This window comes from Larimichthys crocea, chromosome X (genome assembly GCF_000972845.2).
Source record: "Larimichthys crocea isolate SSNF chromosome X, L_crocea_2.0, whole genome shotgun sequence".
Taxonomy (NCBI): domain Eukaryota; kingdom Metazoa; phylum Chordata; class Actinopteri; family Sciaenidae; genus Larimichthys; species Larimichthys crocea.
Genome location: NC_040020.1, coordinates 16,520,736 through 16,544,876, shown reverse-complemented (window position 1 = coordinate 16,544,876; position 24,141 = coordinate 16,520,736). Strand labels below are relative to the sequence as shown.

General features: G+C 40.5%; 1 protein-coding gene across 4 annotated transcripts in view; it reads right to left on the bottom strand.

The window, feature by feature from the left end:
* astn1 (astrotactin 1) overlaps positions 1 to 24,141 on the bottom strand; it is a 369,281-nt gene that overhangs the window by 42,906 nt on the left and 302,234 nt on the right. For all 4 annotated transcript variants that reach the window (XM_027282875.1, XM_027282876.1, XM_027282877.1 and 1 more), the window contains 3 exons: positions 6,116 to 6,393; positions 4,455 to 4,588; positions 3,122 to 3,273 (listed from right to left, as the gene is read on the bottom strand). In XM_027282875.1, coding sequence (XP_027138676.1) covers positions 3,122 to 3,273; positions 4,455 to 4,588; positions 6,116 to 6,393 — 564 coding nt within the window. The remainder of the gene's footprint in view (positions 1 to 3,121; positions 3,274 to 4,454; positions 4,589 to 6,115; positions 6,394 to 24,141) is intronic.

Below are 24,141 nucleotides of genomic sequence, written 5' to 3'. Positions count from 1 at the left end.
TGCAGCAGTTCCTGTTGCGTTACAAAGAAATGATGTTTCGTTCAATACGTCTGATCACGCTCCTTCCAAAAAACTGCAAACTTTGATGTTGTACCAAAGTCCTATTCTGATGCCTGAAAGATTGACTCTGTGGGCAGATAAGAAGTTTGTTTGAACTTTAAGACTAAGTAAACATTATATCAAGGCCCGGCAGCCTCAAAATGTTCTCTCAACCACAGAAAAGTCATTCTGGATACTCAAGAATCCACCGTTCTCATCTTCCCTGTTTATCGCTCTGACAGCACAAATTAGGGGATGGGACAAACATTTGTCTTGTTCGGCTGTGGAACACAGTGGTAACGTTGAGCTGACATACACGATTTGTTGAAAGGGCACAGGAAGAAAATTATGTTCCAAAATTCCAAAACAGAAACAGAAAGGTCATTTTTGCCATTAAAGCGATACTTCATTGTTGCCCGTCAAAATGCTCCCCTGCATTAAAGTTGGGTATTCTCCTACTGTCACTATACAGCAGCTAAGACAGTCCCGCTGATGGTGCACTTTCCATTGCGTGACTCCTCTTCTTCTTCTTTATTAACCATCCATCCATTTCCCGTTACAGCTTAGCCTTATCAAGGCAGCAGAGGGCCGGAGCCGATCCCAGCTGATATTGGCGAGTGGTGGAGTACACCCTGGAGAGGTGGCCAGTTCATCAGCTCTGACACATAGAAATAAACACCCATTCATGCTCACATTTGTTCAATTAGGCACCAACTAAACCTATTAAACGCATGTCTTTGGACTGTGGGAGGAATCTGTACAGACACAGGGAGAACATGCATACTCCACACAGAAAGGCCCCAGTATGAACGTTCTTTCTGTGAGGCGACTGTTCCACTGAATCACCATGCCAATACAAACTGATTAGCTGATACATTGCGTGAAGCTTTTGAGATCTTCCCTTGTTAGCTAGTTTATACAGTACATGTTTACCCATAATCAAACAAGAGAAGCATGGTCATGTGTTTGGCAGCAGATGTAAAAGACCAAGTTTTACCTTGACCTTCGACTGCAACACGTGATGGTGACAATGCACCATTTAGCCAGATTGAAGTATTTTTAAACTGTAATCTGCTTTAGAATTCAACAGCTTTAGAACTAGAAATGTTCAAGGTGGAAGAGGACAGACTACATAACTTTAGTACAGGAGGGAGAAATTTATTTTTATTTTATCAAGTAACCTGCAGATCTTCAATAGAATAGGAATCCTGTTCTCAATTAGCACTGATGTAGCGGTACAGAGAGCCAACAGGGGCCCAGCAACTTGCTTTTGCTGTGGCATAATGCATAATAATATAATTGTGATTTTTATTATATTTTATTATAGGCTTCAGCATTATAAAGCAATGCACGCTTTATACAATAAAATCCAGATCATAGATCAGAGATCATGTCTGCAGTGTGCCATCAGAGTTACTGTGGAACTCATCCTAAGTGCACAACAAATAAAATGTTTCAATAAAGAAGATGAGTAAATGTGTTATCAATAGAGGGCGCTCAGCACCAGTAAGTAAAGTATGTTACTATGGTTGAAGCCAGCACATCGGCAATAGGAGAGAAGAGGACCAGAAAGAAGAGGGGACTCTTATGTATATATCATTTCCACAGCACCATTGACATCCATCCTTCTTCATGGAGATAAGTGAGAGGTAAATGTCTGCAGCTAAAATGAGCAATACCGTTGAGCCTATATCTCATATTCATGATAATAGCTCTAATAAAGAAAATGCTCACTTGTTTCCTCTCCATCTGAATGTGCTGCATTGATTAATGATCTTCACCGTTGTGACTAATACAGTTTATTCTCTCATTAAGCTACAACAAAGGGAACTGTAAACGTCTCCATTATGGATTGGGTCATTACTGCTAAAATAAACTGCCCCTGTTTCAGGTCCAGCCAAATAAGCTGTGCTTTCGTTCTGGATGACAGAGCTACACACACTCCTGTGGCTGCTACATGATTTCCTCCTTTTAGTGAAAACGGGAGAGAAAACATACCTTAATAATCAAATCACTGAATCCATATGGATTGAAGAGTGGAAAAACATGAAAGCCTTTGAAACACTTTTAAAAAAAAGCTGCGTGGAAAAAAGAACGTAAAGAATGTAAATCTTAAAAACGCTTTTGTGTTGATATTTGTTAATTACTGTGAGAAACACAGATCTGAATAAATATACTGTCATATGCATAATTTGTCATTATGACAAAGGCAACACAATTACAGTAGTACATTAGATAACATTGTGAATATAAATACAGTACAAAGCTGATTCTTTTCTGCAATCAGTCCACCCAACAATCTAAATACTTCAGTAGTGCATTATTATTATTATTACTGGCCTACGCCATCTTGTGGAGGCCTTAAAAACTGCAACTAAAACAGGCCTCCAACAAATGGAGTGACGTGTATACATTAAAAAAAAAAGAGGATATTTAGGACCCTGTAGCTTAACACTGAAATGATGCATGTAGAAATATACACACTCTTTAATTGACTGAGCTCTCATACTGTTGAACGGTCTTAAACTACAGCCTCAAAAGATGACATTTCCAAAAGCTAGAGTTATACCTTGTCCTACTGTATGACAGCAGTCACCCCCCCCCCCCCCCCCCCCCCCCCCAAGATGTCTTCCAGGTGGTAGACTTGATAAAACAATTTAGGCTTATGTGGCCACATGGTGCTGACAAGTTGGGGCTTTATGGTTTGAGCCAGAATAAATAATGAACACTGGTCAACAGCTGCCCATACAAACAGGGGCCAAGCACCTTACTCATTACCCTTCTCTACACATCCAAAACAACAACAGTCTCTCTGGCTCAGTAAATATTGGGAGAGAGCTGAAGGTGCAAGAGACAACAACATCCTCACTTTGTAAAGTGGATGGTCAGGTTTTATATAACTACGTAGAATACAAATATTTTCAACTCTGTGGGCTGTCATTTTTTTTTCCATTAAGCACTACTAAAACTGGCATCACTGGTTGCCTGGCAACATTAGCCTATTACACAATTTCCCAGCTGTTGCACCTTGTTTATTATCAATGACCAAACTCTTGACGTGGGCAGTTCTGGACTGACATACCTGTCTCAACTTTGGAGTGGTCAGTCCTCTCTGTCACCTTCTCCTGGCTGATGAGGTAATCAACAATCCGCACGCCGATTGGTGGCTCGGTGTGGTTCCACTCCATGATGACCAGTGAGCTGCTGGGCTCGTAGGTGTATGACAGTTTCAGCCTGGCAACAGAGATGTAAAACCAGGGGCACAGAGTGAAAGATGTTGTCAGCAGACTGGTCTCATTACTGTAATTTCAAGCTAACATTACCCTTCATTTTCCGCAAAACTTCAACTCAATGCCAATATTCTGAAATATCACAAACACGTCTGTCCATTTATCCCCTGACTTGACCTACTCGAGCGCATCCATCTGTACTTATGTGTTATTGACACCCATGTTTACATGCCAACCAATCTATACAGCCGTTCATTTCATTGATTAGCACACCTAAACCCTGATAGGAGAAAAAAAAAATCAATGAACGTTGTAATAATGGACGGATTATAATACAAAAGGGCCCTGGGTACATATACATAAAATGCTGAAAACAACAATGGCTGCTAAAGAGGTTAGCATAAATGCTGCTAGCATCAGTTATATTAGAACTGGAGAGTATTTCTTCACTGAAGGATAAACAAAGAATATCAATGAAGAGTTTCTTGACTGAGAAGATGTTTTCACTCTTCTCCTTCCGACTTCAATAACTTGATTTGGTTCATTGATCTGACTGGTTCAAGTTATTGACAGATGGTTCATCCAATCACCTGCCAAGTAAGTGTCTGCCCGTCACCAGTCACCAATGTGTACTTCACAGATGGTTCTCTGTAACAAACCACCTGGTGCTGCCTGTTTTGTGTCACTTTGCAGTTGTTTTCTGTCTCTTTGTAGTTGCCTTTGTCTTGTTTTAGTTGTTTGGTGTGTCTCTTTGCAGTTGTTTTCTATCGCTTTGTAGTTGCTTGTGTCTCGTTTAAGTTGTTTGGTGCGTCTCTTTGTAGTTGTTTTCTATCTCTGTAATTGTTTTGTGTCTCTTCATGATTGATTTGGATGTCTTTGTGGTCCTTGTGCATCCTTTAAGGTAGCTATGTAACATTCAACCATAAAAAGTCACTTTAATCACACTCTGGTCAATTGGTTGCCTGACCTCTCCGACCCTCTTGGCCCTCCTAATGCCTCTGGCCCCACATGCTTGTGTGTCCAATCGGCCCACCAGTAATCAGGTTGTAATTTTTGGTAACTATAAAATTCATGCATCTTGATGACAACATTCTGCTCTGCCAGTAAAATGATGGATGGTATTCACCACAACCCATTTTAGAGTGATGTGTTTGGAGAAAAGTAATATTATTCTAAGTTACTCACATAGGTTGGGGAAGTGGGGCGCAGGTGGGCAGTCCATCTGCGCCAAAAGCGCTGGAATCACACCGACACCAGTCATCGATAACATCACCTTTCCCCGAACACCACAGCATGCTCATCATCGCCTCCTGGAGAGCCTACAAAGAAAGAGAAACAAAAACAAACATAAAACCTAAATTCAAAGCACATGACATATTAAAACATAGAGAATTTAAATTTATAACTTTAACTATTTTATGTGACAGTTTTACTTCCTTTAATTCATTTTTCATGCTTTTTTATGGGTTTACTAGAGTGGCATAAAACGGAGACATAATAAGACATGAAGTGAGAGAGAGAGATAGGAAACCACATACATCAAATTATACTGGTGAGACGTGAAACAGGGACATTGCGTTTTATGGTCAGGCCATCAATACATATTTAACATGCATATTTAACATTTTCATTACAGAAGCCCAATTTTGTCATTTTATCTGTCTCTTTGTCCTATTTTGATTAACTATTGATTATGTCAAGTACGCTATACAGTATGCATACTATTGTTTGTTCATGCCTTTAATTTTTTTATGTAACCTTTTTTTGTTCTCTCTTTGTCTGTCTCAATTGTCTTAGTAAGATGCAGTTCACTATAAGATAAGATAAGAAGAGCCTTTATTGATCCCTAGAGGGTAAATTAGATCGTTGAAGCAGTACAAGGACAAAAATAAGCTCAGATTTAAAAAAAAAAAAAGATAAATAATGGGTTTATGGAAACAGAATAACAACAGAACTAAAATAGAAACTATACAAGATAGATAGATAGATAGAGTGACAGCAGTATGATTGATAGCAGCAGACAGTAAACAGTGTCTGTTTGTCTGTATTAATACTTACTAGTGACATCATTATGTTTTCATATTCCCCCTGCAGAGAGTTAAGCATTTGACTGCACCTCAGTGACTGATATCTTCGACCTCCATGTTAAATATTATCTGCATTGAATTGTCTGTTTTGTACAGTATAGACTGATTGTTGACTCTAAACCTACAGTAGATATATATCAATGCATCAGAGATACACACAATAAAAATGCATTTATTTGAAGCGTTGCCTGCGCATCGTGTCTCTAGCTGCACCGTGTAGCACTGATAACCTCCAAACAACCTTGTGGTCAGTAACAACTGGTGGACAGCACCGTATCGACCTTTCCTCCTGCTGGAGGAGTAAAGCAGTATTGACATACAGTATCGATGCAGACTAATAAGTCACAGCACAGTACAACAGATCACAGAAGGTAAGATACTCCAAAAGGAAAAGGCCCCTGTAAAGTCGTGTGCTTCTGTAACCTGTTTAATAATGAGGCCATGAGGATTTTAGCCCTGATGGATACTGTTTCACTGCAGGACGCCGGTTAACACACTGACTCAGGTTTACTGATCACACAGCCAAACTAATGAGTGCATGTTCTCTATTATTAGCTGCTGTCCTCTCATGTTAAAGTACCTTAAATGAGAAAATGGTGGAGACTTTTACACTCTCCAGATCAAAGCTACTTTGATTTTGGGATGAGCAGGACAATCAATGGTTCCTTTAATCATTCACATGAAAGGTAAGTGGGCTAATGTACTATAAAATGTTTCAGACATCAGTCCCAGATAGTTGAAGATAAACACTGTACACACCTGGTAGGTCTCATTGTTGGACACCAGTTCATAGATCGGTGCAGCCTTGGTGATCTGCAGCAGGACCGGCTCGGACTGCTGCCGTCCTTGGGCCGCCCTCGGGCTCATGTGGCAGAGGTGACAGGAGCGTGGGCACTGGCCTTGGCTGGTGCAGTCCATACGGACGCCGGCGGCCATGCGCTTTGCGCCCGTGTCCAGCAGACTGGCGATGTACGCAGGGTAGGTCAGCGTCCTTGGCTCTTTGTCGCGTTCCTCTGACTCCTCTGAAGGCGAGTTCCCTGATTGGACAGACGGAAAGCAAGAAAATGTGTTACAGTCAAATATCATGAGAGTAAAATGTATTTATGTCATTGCTCCTCATATAAATAAATGAAAAGACAGTGCCATCACATGAGCTTAGTAATGAGATAAGGGAGTACGGGAAAGAACAAACTTTTTTTTTTTTGTAGCAACATGGCAAAACTACAAAGCATTAATGTGTTCCCACATTCCCAAATCTGCCTCCTGGAGACTTTTTAGCTTTTCTGCATCACAGGCAGAATACATGAGCAGGAGTGTAAATATTTGGGCCACAGCTACAAAGAGCTCAGTGTTCCCCTCCAGCAAAGGAGGTGAATGGGGAGACCTGTACTGAACAATGAGATGTTTACTTCGTATTAATGCTGCTACAGGCCGATATTGACATTAATATTTTTTTCTTCCTTGCTCAGGTTATGGAACTTGTCAGTCAACTAAAAGAAAATATCGACTTTAAAAAGACACAGACTCTCTGATAAATGGACTGACAACCTGATTTCTACACAAATATTCACATCGAATGGAATTTTACGGATGATGGCCAAAAGAAAAGCATGCATTAATAAATGTTAATAAACAGTGACCTCTCCCCGGTTGTGTGCCACTAAATAATCGCAGAAGAAGAGAGCAGAATGACATGATGGGCCAATCCCAGTGTCCAATTGAGGCTGTGAACTTAGCTGAAGTAAACCGCTAAATGCTCGAGTGTGAGAAGCTGCAAGGACCTGAAGTGGTATAAATAGGAAAGGGACAGCACTTTGTGACACATTACATTCACAAAGTCAAAACAGGCACAACATTTTTTTTACTTTCTTTACAGCTAAAGAGCCTCATGCACCTGTACCTGAGAGCTAGCAGTGGGACAGCTCTAAAGCCCTTATAAAAATAGTAGGAATGCGCCTCAATGCGTCTGTGAGTGTGGACATTGGCATTGGAGTTAAAAGAGCTCCAGTCAAACCTCAAATGATGGAAATCTACCAGGAAAATGATGGCATTTATGTTTGTCTGATGAATTCATTTGAGGCATACAAACACATTTTCTGATTGTGAGTATGTGTGAAATGAATGTATGTAAGACATAATCCCATTTCTTAAACATCAGTGTGAAAGACCTAGAAGCCCCCTGACCTGAGAACAACTGTAGAGAACATTTACCCTTTAGAGGTTAGACACATAGGCAGGTACATCTTATACAGGTGGAGTAGAGTCAAAGTCAAGCAGCAGCAGCATTCACAGAGAATGCTGACAAAAGAAAATAGATTCTATAACTGCACCAAAAAACAGATTTAAAAAGTGCCAATGAGGCAACTTTTCTTTTATTAAGCAGAGCAAAATATTGCTCTATTAACCGTTCCATGTCTACAAGACCATCACAAGGTTGTTAGGCTGGTCATCTCATTTTGGTGGAAGACACCAACTTGCAAAAGCTTTTTTTGCAGATTCTTGAAAAGTTGACTCTTATTATTGACTCTTATTCTTATTATTACGTAAATATGGATTAAATATTCTCCTTAACATGTTATTTTGTGTTATTTTGTGTCCACTTGCAAGAGGAGGTGGAGAGCAGCGAACATGTTTAATGCAGAACTCTGACGCTCTCTTCAGTTTTAAAGGGGGAATTTTTTAGATGACCATTTTGGGAGACTGCTAGGCTGTGCGAGCGAACACAGGCAATTTAAAAGCTCAAACACCAATTAGGGAATAAGGCTTGTTGTGTAGGCCGCTTCTGATGGAATACAACTGCAGGTTTATGAGCCATGGGATGATGGGAAAACAAACTGCACACACAAACTCAGGGACAAACACATGAGCGCATAGGAATGAAGGCAAATAGAAGGTCATTTTTTATGAATGTGAATCATTTCTGTGCATCAATGCTGATTTTTTATTTTACAACTCCTTCATAGTGATCTTTAACATTTTCTTTTTATTCAGTTTAACAGCAGTATGTTTGTATTTGATGTGTTACTGTATTTCTTTGAGCTACAAATACAAATCCTCACACATAATACCTCCAAACAACTCACACACACACACACACACACACACACACACACACACACACACACACAGCCTTTTGGGTCCAAATTCTGCACAGAACTTCTTGTAGTTGGAGGACACAACATATCTTTGTCTGACTGATAACAATACAACTAAAGTCAGAGAGCCTCAGCATGTCTCCATGGATCACCAAAATCACACACACATTTGTGTCTATGTGTGCATATCAGAATGTGGCTGATTAAAAACAGATTAAGAATTTAAGTGCTACGATAACAATATTCAATGTTTGCTTTTGCACTGGTGTGTTAGTAATTAACACCATAGTGTTGACACACACACACACACACACACACACACACACACACACAAACCTCTAACCACAAAATATACACACTCTTCATTTTGTCTACCACCTATTGAGTCATTAAGTTTCACACATTTTCCAATGTGTCAGCGTCAGAGATAACAGTAAGTTTAATTCAGCTGAACAAAGCCTGATAAAGTTTTTGTAGGTTCCATTCATATACAGTATGTATTTATTATTCTGTTCATGATCAAACTGATCCAAACTATGTTAAAACACGTGGAATTTTGTGTTTAATTAAATAAAAAGCAAAATATAGTAGCCACCTTTTGCTTTGATGACAGCTTTGCACATTCTTTGCATGGTCCCAGTCAGCTTCATGACGTCGCAACCCTCAAATCATCAAATCCATCACAGACGTCTTAAGAGCCATTATGAAGTTCAGAATATGGTGGCTCTAGTTATCACCATTTTGGCAGTCCTGCCTCTGCTCGCTCCCAGCTAATCCAAAAATGAGCAAAGAGGTATCGGGGGTGGAAATGAGGCGGGTTAAATGAAGCCTTGGTGCTCAAACAAGCCACCTGTCAATAAAAGCAGCCACCCTCTTAATTGTGCATAACTTTAAGCCTTAATATAATTTTCACCTGCAGTACAGTTGTCATGAATGTAACATTTATTCCAAAGCCAAGGTCTAAAACCGAGTCAGACACCAGTGAGAAAATAAATATATTTCTTTTTTCTTTATGCATGTGTAAGCGTTCAAAGCTGTTATGTGCTGAGTTCTAAGTGCACAGAGTGCCGCGGTGATATACAGACCATGGTGCAACCTGTGCCTTTTATATAGAGTGACAATCAGACTAGACCAAGTGAAAAAAAAAGGACTGCAAAATTCAAATAAATGTCAGAGAGGAGCAGGGGAACAACCCACAGATAGCTAATATGCTAAACAAAGACAAGTGACACCGACCTGGGAAATCAGTCCAGTGTACTGAATGAAAGTTTCCCTTAGTAACCCAGCTGCCTCCAGATCCACTGATGGACTGGAAACTTTGTCTTTGTTTGTTTGTGTGTGTGTATATACATCACATAAAATCAGAACATTCCAGGTCTAATGATAGTCCTCATTTATACCCTTTGCATGTGTGTGCATGTTGTTTATGTCCTTGACAGTGTTAGCATGCAGCTCCGGGGGCCTTGTGAATGGGTCACAGAGTCAAATCGACAGATAAGCCCTTACCAGTCAGAGGGAGGTGTAGGTAAATGAGGTCTGACGGAGGGGGAGCCAGGAGAACGAAATCAAACTGTGGATGTTCACACACATCTTGACCCCTGAGTGAAATAAGTATGCGTGCGTAAGCATGCAAATAAAATGTTTAAGTAGAGGCGCTCTGCACCCCTGACTGATTAATCAGAGGCAATAAAGAAGAAGATTATGCTATTGTTTGTGGTGTGTGTTCGAGAGTGGGCAGAAGTAAAGCAACAGGAAATACATTGGAGTTTGCATTCACATACGTATTCATCTGTATGTTGCCAAGAATGTCAATGTCCTCGCGCTCCTGGCCAGCCGAACTTTAATCTATCCTTGTCAAACTGGCTCTCTTCCCACTAATCAGCTCTCATCATTCGATCTTCACTTGCCACCTCCTGGCAGATGGAAATTAAATGTGGCAGTTATATTAGGACAGCTGGGTGCCTTTTAGGGCAAAGAAGATTGGCAATGATTAGTTCAGTTTAGTCTTGGTTTAGCTCAGCAGTGTTCAGTGTCAGCTGGGACCACGGGGGGATATTAAAATGGACGAGCAGTCTGGCCTGAAGACACCTGATGGCCAAAGATACACAGTATATTATCTCTCTAAACACTCTCTGATTTACCTCAAATTTACAATTTAGGGCCAAAGTAGATGCACTGTAAGTACTTATGGCTAGAAATAATGCATTAATACACTTACAAACAAAAGTTTGACTCATAACCAAAACAAAAGATAAAAAAAAAAAAAAAACTTGGCCTAGTATGACCAGTAGCTTAATAATTTAAGATAGATATTGGTGTTTATACCTCAGGCACAAAAACTCTTGTTTCATTGATTTTTTTGTAACAGGGCACCTGTGAAGCAAGTGTTTATTCACAGTTGTAAATGAATATTTCAGTGATAATATTACTGTAGAGGGCTGTGAAACTCTCACTGCATGTGCGTGCTTGTTAATGATCTTTTAAATGTGCATTAGATTTGTCCAATGCGTAAAAGAAAAACAAACACCAAAAACACATATAAAAGGTTTATAAAAACATTTAGCTACAGGAGCTGGATAGACTGTATGGATTGAAGCTATGTGCTCCAATCATAGTAGCCTTGGTCAACTTTCCAAAAGCAACAAACACAGTGTACAGTGTAAGTAGGGTGCAAATTTCATCTAAATAGTTTTCCTCATCTATATCAGTAGTTAAATAGCAAGGTAGCTGATCTACATTAGTGTTGGGAAGTTCAAGTCTTGAGCTCTGGGTGGAAAAAAACATGAAGTCATGGACAGATTTTCACACGGCTTTGTGAATCTCAGGCAGCAGTGTACAAATCACATGTAACTTGGGTCCTACATTTTCAAATTTCCGATTTTTCATTTGATTTAAACCTTTATTTAACCAGGAAAGGTCCCATTGAGATTAAAAACCTCTTTTTCAAGGGAGTCCTGGCCAAGAATGAGGTCCCACTGAGATTATTAATGATTATTAGTGAAATATATATTTCATTGTGACTTGCTGTCAGTATCTTTTTTTCTATATTTCTCATAAATGAACACAACTACCGTGATAATTGTTGTTCCCTTTAACATGTAGTGAAATTGGCTGTCCAGAACACTGTGTGAAAAGCCTCTTCCGACCACTTGTAGAGAGTCACTTCATACTCGCGAGACCAGGATCAAAATCCTGACACTGGAAATGAGTGTTTAGTTATTTCCTGACAGGCTGCGTTACATTTCATAAATACTATTTATGTGAATTGGCTCGTCTGTGGTGACGCATAACGTGTGTCAATCACCTGAAGAGTGGCTTTTGAAGCTCTAAACTGACATCATGCTCTCCACAATCACATCCTGGAATAAAAAAGGAGAAAATGAAGATCCGGCCTTTAAATGTACATCTTTATGAAATGTTTCTGCATAAACCTTGTACATCAGGTTGTGTGTAAAATGTATTCTATCTAGTATTCACGCTCTTTTTTTCTCTCGCACAAAAGGGAACAAAAGAGCACTGTGCTCTTCATTGAACTTTGCTTAACGTCTATCTCCTTTTGTCATCCTCAGCCACTCGTTGTCTTCCTCCTGCCGCATCTCCTCTTTCGCTTTCAGTGAAAGAAAGCACGATCACACATTTTCTCACCATGCAATTACGCGTGTGGTCGCAGTGAGGAAGGAAAAGCTGTAATGCAATATTCCTTCTCTGCTACTAAAACAAGAAAACCAATTTCTCTTCTCTCACCTTTTCTGACACTTTCTCTGTTTTTGCATTCTCACTAGAACTCCATTTCTCGTTTCTGCCTTCTCCCTAATGTCAGTCTTTAGCGCTCTGCTAGTCCAAAAGGTGTATTCACATACTTATCTAAGCACCTGTAAACTGCTGTCGACTCCAACCCATGCACACACACACACACGCATCGGACTTTAAGGGAAGCATAATGACTAGCGGTATATTGCTTTGAAGAGAATACACCTCGAGGAACATGTACACACACACACATAGATACAAGCTCACAAAGCTCATTAAATGTAGTCTGACTAATTGCCTCAAGTGATGTCACTTCTTTGGGTGTTGGTTGGAGTTGAACACTACAAGTTTCCGAAGAAAGAACTCCTCATCTCTGTGTAAGGCAAGCACCTCAAGGCTCCATTCCTAAATCCAACAGAACCATCAGCGCTTGATTTTCAATAGGTGCCAGAGTTTGACTAGAAAGAAGAAGGAGGAGAATATGTGGAATGAAAAGGACGACAGCTCTGGTTCTTCTTCTGATCCTTCTTTTGAAGTGAGTCTGACTTCATCACAGGGGTTCAGCAGCGAATTGGTGGAGGATGGATGGCGGACGTTTCAACATATTATTACAACAGAAGCCTGGACTCTTTGATACCGGCTGATACATAACAGGCTTCCCTAAACTGTAGACACAGGACCAATGCACGGTGGAAAACTCAGAGCATGAACATGTATTATTATATGTGTTTATCCATGTGTTTGTGTGTGCATGCTGGTATAAGGCTGGGGATTTGGGGCAGCTTTGACCCGCGCTGTACTGAGTGGACTGACTCATCGTCTCTATAGTACACAACAGATGGAGCTCAGAGCTGTTCAGATTCATATAATACCTCTCCATCCACCCCGTCCTCCCACACTCGCCAATGAGAGAAGACTGATTCAAGTCAGTCCTGTTTATGAAAATATACTTTTGAGTCAATAAATGTTTCTGGGTGTGAGAGAGGAGAAAGAGAGACACATCTACTTAAGCATGTCATCCTCAGAGGCTGTTTGTCTTCATACATTACAGCATTTTGGAGTGAAAGCCTTCATTTCCTGCCTTTTACAAGCCTGCGGATCCTCTCCATTATATCGTCTTTCATTAGACCCCTTTGTGAAGCGATGACTCATTAAATCATCATTCATCTTTGTGATCAAAGTGCTATGATTTTATCCTCTGACACCATCAGCCTCATTTTTAAATGCCTGATTTGACACCTCCACGCTCCAGCATGAACCCATCTCTCCTCCATCCTGTGTGGAATAATACCATCTACTCTGGCTCCACTGAGAGTTTCCCCTCTTTTGGCCACCAGATGGTGGTGGTGGATCACTGACATGGCAAAACAGGTGCTATCAATGTACAAGCTCTACTGTTCAGCAGACAAAAGCAGGGCAAATCATACCTAACCTTTTAAATGTGCTTGGCCGAGATGAACATTATACGGTTATGGAACGTAATCATGAGCTCCTGCCGATCTGAGAATGTTGGAAATCAAAACAGGCAGTAGCTTAGTAAATGGGAACGCAGTGAGATGGAAAACTGCATTAAAACTGGGGGAGTTTCAGAGGGATCAAGCTTATTGTATGTAGAAAAAACGAGAAACAGAATTAGAGGCAGCAAAGAGGAAACTGAATGAGACGCAGATAAACAATACTGCTGTTTGCAAGAGTGTGTGTGTGTGTGTGTGTGTGTGTGTGATACCTACTGAACTCCCAACCTGCAAAATGGAATACATCAAAGTGCTTAAACAAATCTGTGTGACAGGCAAATCTTCTTAGATGTGTTGTGCAGTTTTTCTCTGCATGTGTGCGTCTGCGTGTGCACGTGCACACGTCTGAAGCGGCACCTTTTCTCGGCAGCCACATGCAGCTTGTATCTTGATATTTCACGGCAGCGGGCCGACGTTCCGCCCGTATCCAGTTAAGGCAAATTGTAAACAAAATTGTGTGAATCTTTCCCTCGGCGGCAAATCCACGCTGAGATCCAGTGCAAAAAAGGACACGAGCAAAAAAAACCCCAAAACAAAACAAAGGGAAGACATTTGTTTGTCGTTGCATGCGTGTGTGTGTGTTGGCCCTTGTGTTTGTGTATGTGTGAAAGGCGGAGGGGGGCAGGAGCAGTGTGAATTTGTATGTTTTTGTGCAAGTGTGAAACCGATAAGTCGAGATGACTGACGTGCGTGTGTGTTATGTGGGAGGATATGCATTAGCATGTTTACACTCTGCAGTGTAATAACACTTGAACTCCTCCGTGAATCCATGTCGGCAGCACAATCAACCACTTCAACCGCAGACAATCAGCACCAGCTCGCAAACTGCCGGGAAGCAGCAAATGTGTGACATACTGTATGATGCCTACTGTATAGACACGAGTGATTAGAGAGCTCATCATTTAACAGAATGTCTAGGTTTCATCCCTAACTGTTGAAGTATCCTTGAGCAAGAAGCTTAAACCGTGCTGCTAACTGGCTGACCTGCACCTCAACCAGAGGGCAAAGCACATTTCCCTATCGTATTGCTTTACAAATCGCTAATTTAGTGTTGTAACAGCTCATTAACCTGGAATTTATCACCAACCTCGCATTAAGGACTCGGTAATGGGGAAAGAATGAAGCTGAGGAAACAGATTATAGTAATTTGCTTGATCATTTACTGGTAATTACTAATCTGTTTACTGGTGAAGAATGGTTACTTTGCACCAAATAGCAATTATGATAACTCAGCACTCTCCAAATCTTTACTTTTATTGTTCAAAGCATAACAAATATATATACAATTGATTATTTAAATGGACGTGTTACCAATTTGTTCCCTTTTACACTGAATAAAAACCATCAGAACGGAGAATAAAACTACAGAGCATACTGCTCTACAGTATTCTTTGTTTGGCTGCTGGGTGTTTTCATCAGTTGTTCACACAGATGTGCTGCTGTTGGTGGAGGTTTTGTGTGTGAACGTGCAGACTCATGCGTCTCATAGGAGGTCCTCTGTGTTTGCTGCAGGCCACAAATGCTGAACGATCTCCTGAACTGGTGGTGCAATGTTCAAGGGTAAAAAAAAAAAGATTCAGTTGATGCTGGGTTATTTTGCACATCCAAATAAAACCTGACCAAGATTAAACACTCCGGAAAACATATTTCCACAATCAGCTTCTGCACTGGGATCCTACATGAACATCTACTCTTCCCGGTTGCAGTTATTATCTCAATTCGTGTTTCTGGCTGATTTGAAGCAAACGTAGCTCAGATGGAGGTGATCTCATGTAGAATGAGGTAATGTTCGTCGGGTTGTTTGACTATGTTTGATTCCACCTGTGGACCTTCGTTCCGTGTCTTCTATCTCTTTCATGTCACTGTCTAATAAAGGCAAAATGCCAAAGAATATAGATCAAATACAGCATGATTCTGCCATCACAGGAAAAGTGGTGTCCTACTTTTGGTAGAATATGAGATTGTCAGTGTCCATGATGTGTTTCTATCCCCCCTGCTGACACTGCTGTTTTACAGTACGGAAATGCCAAAAGTTCAAGGGGGGGGGGGGGGGGGGGAAGCTTTGGTGGAAAAGATTGTGTGTTAAAAGGTGATGGAAAGGCTTTTTCAAATAAATATGTTAACTGTGAGATTCTGAGACCACTTTTGGCATGCATGAGTGAAACAAAAATCTATTCCCCATACTCAGGCACGGATCAACGGATAAAGAAGTTGGAAAATATCTGGTCTTACATCACAGCTAGGACACTACAAAATCTAAAGTTCTCCTGAAGTTCAACATCGCTTTAATGCGGCGATGCATCTGTAGCATTACCCGGCCCCCGACCCTTGTTTTAACTTTGCAGGCTTTCACAGTTGAGCCTAGCTGGGCGAGACGCTTCAATCTACCTTATCCTGCTTCATCCAACCCACCTGCATACACAAGAAGTAATCTGCAGCAGCATCAACAGACGATGTTTGCTAAGTCTTGAGGAAAGCTTTACGTTGAAAGCATTTTGTGGCACGTGGCGGGCTATGTGCAGACACTGTTTGTCTAAGTGCTGATTAGAGCTGCTGACCGCCGCCTGACAAGCCCATTAGTGACATCTTCCTCACGGACGCTGAAGGGCCCAGTGATGCTGTCCGTCTGTCAGCGTGTTTCTCGATATGTTCTTTGCACATGTTTTTCATCAGCTTCATTTTCGGAACCTTTGGTCTCCTCATCCTTTCTCATGAATTATTGTCTTAAGGTTTTTTCCTGGCAGCTGTACTGGACATGAAAATCCAGTTAAATATCACGACTGTCTCGAGTGTTCTGTTTATGCATAAAAACACCTCTTCAACTGACAACAACCTGGCTTAACCAAGCAATGAGTCATAGACATAAGGTACCTGAGATTTCCAACATGTTTTCACGGTCTGGGCGAGCTAAATCTTAAATAATAACATCACGGAAAATGATCAAGGCGGCATAAACGTTAAGCTTCACACGCTATTAATAATTAACCTTTTAGACCTTGTAGCCCCAGAGCGCCTGTTCTATATTTCACTATGGCGCCTGGGAGCATTCATCATTTGAAAATCATTCCCAGTGAATCAAAACACAGAAAATGAAGACCTGAACTTTGTATTGTAGACAATCAGGATCAGAAATAAGGTCATTATGTTGATATCTATGATTTTTTTTTGTAGGTTTCCACTGTAAAAATGCCTCCTGGATCTACAATCTTATGGAAGCGTGTTCTGACCCATCGCGCACGTAAGTTGCCAAAGACACTACCTTTAACCACAGAGATGGAAGCTGTTTGCTGAAGAGTTGACAAAGGGGACTGATTGGGCCACAGTGATACACACACATATAAATTCAGCAATCTTTAGTGCTATTTGTTTTTTATTTCTCATATTTTGTAAGTGTTAAATCAAACTTGGTTGAAAAGGCTACAAATGCCACATGTTTGGTATAATATTTTTTTAAAATTGAGCTTTTTGTTGATTGAGGATCAACCATTATTTGAGTTCTCGGTGAACTGCAGAAACATTCAAGAATTCTGCTGGGATCTAGATCAGGGATCTTCAACCTTTTTCAGCCCAAGGACCCCTTAGACGAGAGACAAACCCCCCCATGTAATTAATATTTTAAAATGTGTTACATTTTAAGCCTGGGCTATAATAACTTTTATATTATATTATGTGTTAATGATAGAAAAGTTCATGCATTTATTTACCTCCGCTGTTTGTAGTTTCTCAATTATCTGCACCCTCACATTTACCATTATTTTGGTGAAAATTGTCAATTATTATGCAGACCCCCTGCAGTATCTCTGCTGAACCCCTAGGGGTCGTGGGCCCCTGGTTGAAGACCCCTGGTGTAGAGAGTCAACAGTATCCCTGGAACAGCCAATGACAGAAATTAACATGGTCAACAAACTCGCCACAGTTACCTTTGTCGTAGCAACAAAGAAGAGCAACAAGCTAAGCAATCATTGTCTTTGGCATGAAACTGGTGATGCACTACACACCATCCACTACACTGACCTCCACAATCTTACGCTCTGCTGTTCTACATGAACAGCAAACTAGCCCTGTGTTGGTACTGAAAACTGGCAGCAGATAAATCCAACATTAGAGATACTGGACTGCAAAGCGAACGTACCCACAGAATAAAGCCAGTAAGCCAGGATCCATCACACTTTCTTAACCCACTTGTTTCTCTGCTTCCCTTTCTATCCGCTTCATCTGCTGTTCAACCTACAACACGGTGGGTTTGTTGAGGATTTTACCTCCTGCATGCCTCACAGTCAAACATTACACCACCGGCTCTTTTCTCTCACAGATCTGTGAATTGTTGTGGGCTACAATGCTGAGCAGTGTGAACTCTCCAGGTACTAAAGACTAGTGTAATGTAGTGTATCAAAAATGTTTCTTAGCTGAAGTCTGGATCTGTTGCATCTCTGTGTGGTGAGTAGGCTTTAATGAACCTCAGATCTGGGAGACAGACGACTGAATGAGGTGTAATGAAGTTAGAAACTGCTGGTGGTTGAGAAATAACATGAAGCGTGACTGGAAAAGGCCACGTTTGAGCCTGAATATCTGTCACTGTGACAACTCCTCTCTGACTGATGACCTTTTCTTTGTGCCTGTTTTTGTTACACAGCATCAGGAACTTCAGACTTCATGTCTGGATGTTTAATTCAGAAACTATTATTTTATATTGTGTTTTTTAATGAATTCACATATGTTTTACTGTTCTATAGAGAAAACAGGAATTTACCTTTGAAATGATATCAGCCATGAAATTTACATTCCTCCCTTACAAGGTGTAAAAATGTAAAAGGTGAAATTGAAGTAGGTTCTGGACATGCACTGGTTTTCATGTGCTATATAAATATAATATATTCTATTATATAATAAAGACTATTTCAGTTGCACTTGCAAAGAAATATTTCCACATATATTTCCAGGTGGCTATTCATTTTTTTACTATGTATATTCATAGACCTAAGATGTATAGGTCATGCAAGATTGGGAAATTAAATTTGAGACATACAGTAAAGTGAAAAATACATAATATAACACTTTAATAACTTTAATAAACCTTGCTGGATAGAAATGATCTCATTGACATCCATGCCACAAAAAGCAACATAATATTAAACATAGTATGAAAACATGCAGTATTCTCAATGAGAAACATGTGAAAGGGCAGATCTATTGCTATCCTTTGCTTGAAAAGGCCACAACAGACGACAACAAAAAACTGAAATAAATTAAACGACATTCAGATGAATGAAAAAAAAGCTTCCGCGATAGTGTCACACACGCATGCAGGACTGATTTAATGCAAAAACGAGTGGAAGAAAGAAACTAACAGGTGAAAAACATCTCCACTGTAACTTTGCTTGTTGATGCTGACAGTTATTTTAAGATCAGACATCAGCATCTTTTTCTTAGATATTAGTCATTTGTGATGCAGTCTTGGAAATTTATGGAATTCAATTTCAATATGAAATATGAAACATTTCAGTCAATGCGCACCATATAAGACTTATTTACCTATAAGACTTGTTTATTACTTATTTATTTAACTTGAGCTTTTATTGTCATTGTGTCATTTTCTCACTTTACACAAACACACAGCTCCAATCCGGCCTTTTGAGTTTAAAGGAAGCAGAACAGAGAAAATGCAACAAGCAAATGGTGAAGCAGAGCATATAGAGAGCAGAGCAGTCATGTCAAATAATACCAACCTACAAAGAAATGAGCCAACTCTCTTGGAGCTTTTTAACTGCTTTGAGCTTGTTGTTTTGGATTTATGACAAACTAAGCTCAGTTCACAACTGTTTGTGATAACTGACAGCACAGTGAAACACGCTTGCCATCAAATGCCCATGTTGCCTTGTGTTTGCTGACTGTTTACCGTATCGACTTTGGCAGCTGTTGTGTTTTTAGCCCATTCTGCTGCCCCCAAGTGGCCAAAAAAATATTTCATGCAGCTTTAATTTTCTTGTTCATAAGTGATTTAGAACAAGCTGGCATGAGGATGAGTCATTATCTGTGAACATTTAACTGTTTTCACTGCTTTGCTTTCTCTCCACTGACCTCACCCAGCACCTTTACTATTATAATAAATATGTTTGAGACTTTCTATTACAGCTCTGTTTGGCGATTTGAGTTAGAGATGACTGATTATTTCTGTAACAAACTCACCTTATGAAAAAATCAGTGACAGTGACAGACAATGCTCTGTAGGTGATCTGTCATCACTGAATAACAGTGCTGCAGCTGGTGAAAAGAATTCCCTGTGACCATGAAAATAATGTGACTGTCAACGCAAGTACAACTTCTTCTCTGAAGCAGCAAAAAGCCCATGGCGGTGACAACTTTATTTATGTTAATGAGTTCTTAGGAGGCGGATTAGTCCGATGGAGGTTCACGTCCAATTTTCAATTAATAACAAAACCCATTTCCTTCAAACTTGAGGGCTATCGCCTTGGACATGCTTACTACTGCTCAAGAAATGACTCTCCATCAGGCTTGTTGGTGTGCCTCCTGGAGTTTCCACTTGCATGGGACACACACACACATACTCTCACACACACACATAACACTCACAGGAGAAAAAAATTCACCAATGAAAGGTGAGGACCATAAAGGTCGACGATGCCATGGGGGATTTCTTTTTTTTCACACCGATAAAGATCAGTTTGAGCGTCTGAGGCTGTTGGTAATAAGATATAAGATGGTTGTAGGGGGACTTGTCTGCCAAAAATCTATAGCAGGGGCCATCCATTTTACCCTGCCAACTGGGAGTTACAGTTGAGGACTCGACAGCCAGCACACACACACATTCACGCTATAATAAAATGATTTACACCTGGTTCTAGTCTCTCTGGGATCTGCCGGTGTGGAGCTGTGTGTTGGATATTTTTGTTTGAAACTTTTCCTCCATTTCTCTTTCTTTATCATCTACATATTTATTCTCTCTCTCAGTTATTCTGCTGTGGGTGGCCATGCAGGTGGATTCAGGGGCCCTTATCTCTCCAAATGAGACTGGCAGCTGGCATTTTCTTCGCACAGAGATTACAGAGAGAGGCGAGGGAAGGAAAGTTTTCTCCAAACTGCTTTTATCGGACGCGTCGCTGACCTTCACAGTGGGGTCTAACACTGCTCCAGCCACTAAACTCTCAACTCATCCAAACAAGCTGAGGTAGAAATTGAAAAAGGAGGATAAAAGTCGCGTGAAAGGCATCTGAAAGTTCTGCAACATGGCGCCATCCTTAACAAAAGGATTCACGTATCAGAGCCAGCGCAAATGTCAAACAATCAGTACACTACACGTGAGATCATTTAAAATATACTTTACATAGTGCGATCCACACAGCAGCTGTACAAGTGCTTTAAAAGATGATAGAGCAAATGACAACTGGACAAACTTATATGTCCAAACCTTGACTCTATGGTGTGGACGCATGTTTAGAAGGTGAACCTGCAGCTGGCGGAGTGATATCCATCATCAGGATCTAGTTTGGTCTCAATCCATCTGTTGAGACATTCAGCTAGATAAGGGAAATCCTTGACCTGCTGCTGCCATTAGAGGTAGAGTCAAGCCAATACAAAGATCATCATCCTCAAATGTCCGCTCATGTCAAATGAGTCCAATATCTGATGCGATATTTCAGTGTGAGCAACCAATCAACACTGCCAAGGCTGGAGACACTTCACCACATTGATTATTATTAATCATCAGTTGGCATGACGGGTCCCAACAGAAGGCCATACATGTAAAATCCATTTACATTTTCACACACAGTGTCTGACAAACATTTTCTTCCTCATATAACATTCACAGCACAGTTTGAAATCCAGCTGTTTACATCCATGTCTACTGACATGAGTCTTCTTCTTCTCTGATTTAATTTATGTGATGTGTAATTAAATTGACTACACTAAACAAGAATTCCTCGAAATTAACCATTTGATCTTATCTTAAGACTTATGGTAGCTTTACATCCAGAAGAAATCCACTGCTCATATGAAAATTGGAAAATATGCTGCATTGGATGAGTTGGCAGAGTGTAAATAGAGCCAAGACAAGACAAAAAAACGTGGCGGTGCAGAGGTTGAAAATATTGAATTATCGAGTGCCGTCATCTCCTGGCTTACATAGTGGAAACCTGTGTAAAGTTCAGAGCAGTGAGGAAGCAGAATTACTTTTATCCGGGTGTGTTTCAATCACTTTTCATTACAGAGGCTCAGAAGAAGAGGCTTGCTGAAGGCTGTTGACAAGCTATAGGGTTGAACATAAAATCTCCGGCTGTGTAGGTAGAATCAAAGCAACAGGAAAACACAGCTCCCCGGGGAGGCGGCTTCTCCCGCAATTATCCTCCAACAGCTCCTGTCATCTCATATATCGTATAAATTTAGAATAATGGATTCACTGTCTGTCACTGTTAATTTGAGCAAAGCTGCCGTAGTGCAAGTCAAATCAATTGTTATAGTTTATAGTCAGACGTAACTTATAGGTTTGAGCGTATGCTCCTATGATATATGGAAACTCATCTCAGTCTGTGAGAAACTTCTCTTTTTCATTAGATTTTCCATTAGAGACTGCCTGAGGATGCTGTGCTCCAGTGTGTGAGTGCACTCCGATGGTTTTTATTCCAGTTTAGCTATTGATCAGACACATTACAAGTAGCTCTTTGGCTGGAAGCTTTAGGAGGAGAAAACATTTTGTTTTGTGTCCATCATTTGAACTGCATGGTCAACAACACATATTTTTGTTCGGATTCTGAATTTCACCTTTTGAAATATCTTAAATATAAAACTCCAGACTGTGTTTACCTCTGAGTCTCTGACTTGAAGACCAAAACTGTTTGTGGAGAACAACACATGCAGCCTTCACAGTCACACAGCTGAACACCAATGAGGGATGCTGCTGTTGACAGCTCTCTATCGAAACACTGACCCCGCTCTACAGCTGCAGACATCTACCAAACACACTATATGTGGATATTTCACCCATCTGTACTACAATATGTCTCATGGTCAACATTCAAGACCATAAAAGGAAAGGAAGGAAGGAAGGAAGCTCCAAATGAAGAAATACAAAGAGAAAACATCACGGAAAGGCAGAAATATGAAAAAGAAATACATTACAGATGGAATTAAACAGATTATGGCACAATTATGACTTGTTATCTTGTAATTATGAGAAACCTTGGCAGGATTAGAATATTCTAAGTCACAAACAAGTGATAATAAGTCAGTGTTAGGAAGAAAAAAAAGAGAAAAAATAAAAACAAAAGTGTACACTATGCGCTGGCTTTTTGTCTCCATAAATATAAAATAAGGATGAAGGAAGAGAATGAGAAGTCAGGGTGAGAAGAAGGATGCAAGAGAGAGAGATAGAGGGGATGGAGTGAAGTGTAGGCTGAAAAGTCGATTTCTTTAGGAAACTGGGGGTTTCAACAACTGACCAATCAGAGCTGACAAAATCAGAGCTGTGCAGATTAAGAATACGAAGAAGAATCTGACTGATGCTGCTGGTAATCTGGTCAACATGTAAAACTATTAATGATTAAATTAAATGAATAAACAGCCTGAAAGAAAGACAGGAAGGGAATAAGGATGATTCAGTACAAAGGTATTGATGAGGAATTGATTAGAAGTCGGACGACTTGAGAAGAAAGGAGCAACACACACACACACACACACACACACACACACACACACACACACACACCCTAACACTGATTCTGGTTCTGCTCGCTCATGTGTTCAACTAATTCTCCTTCTCTCTCTGTCCCACCCTATCTCAGCCTCTCTCCTCCACCTCCTAGAGATTATAAATAACCTACAGAAGACATTTCAGAGCGTGCAGCCTTGCCGCAGGAGCTCTCCCAGCAAATGGAATATAATAACCCCCCACCCTGCCTCCACCACCCTCCACCCTCACTGCGTGCTGCAGGTCCAATTGGTGCAGCAGGAAATATCAGTAATTAGGCAGAGAGGAGAGTCTCCTCGCAATTACTGCCTGATATCCGAGACATTCGTTAAGCTTGTTAGTGGGGACGGGTAGCTTCATTAGGACAGGAGTGAGTGGTAGCAACAGCAATAAAAGTTGATTTATATCCACGATGCCGGTGTGCCTTTGTCGCGCATCATCCTCCATGCTCTAATTCTCTCATTTTCATCTGTCTGCTCTGTCATCAAATGAAACTTCATACAGAAACAATGAGAAACACAATCTGCAGAGAAGAGTGATTTGTTTTCAGTGGGAGAATACAATTAGTGACAGGAAATATCAACATTCATTTACGGGATGATGGACGCAGAGCAATCTGTGCAAAGTCCGCCAACGAGCACAAATACAAAATGAATCCTTCAGTTGATCTGAAAACCTGATATAACGACCAAATATGGAGAGGTGCTGCGTTTACTTGACAGC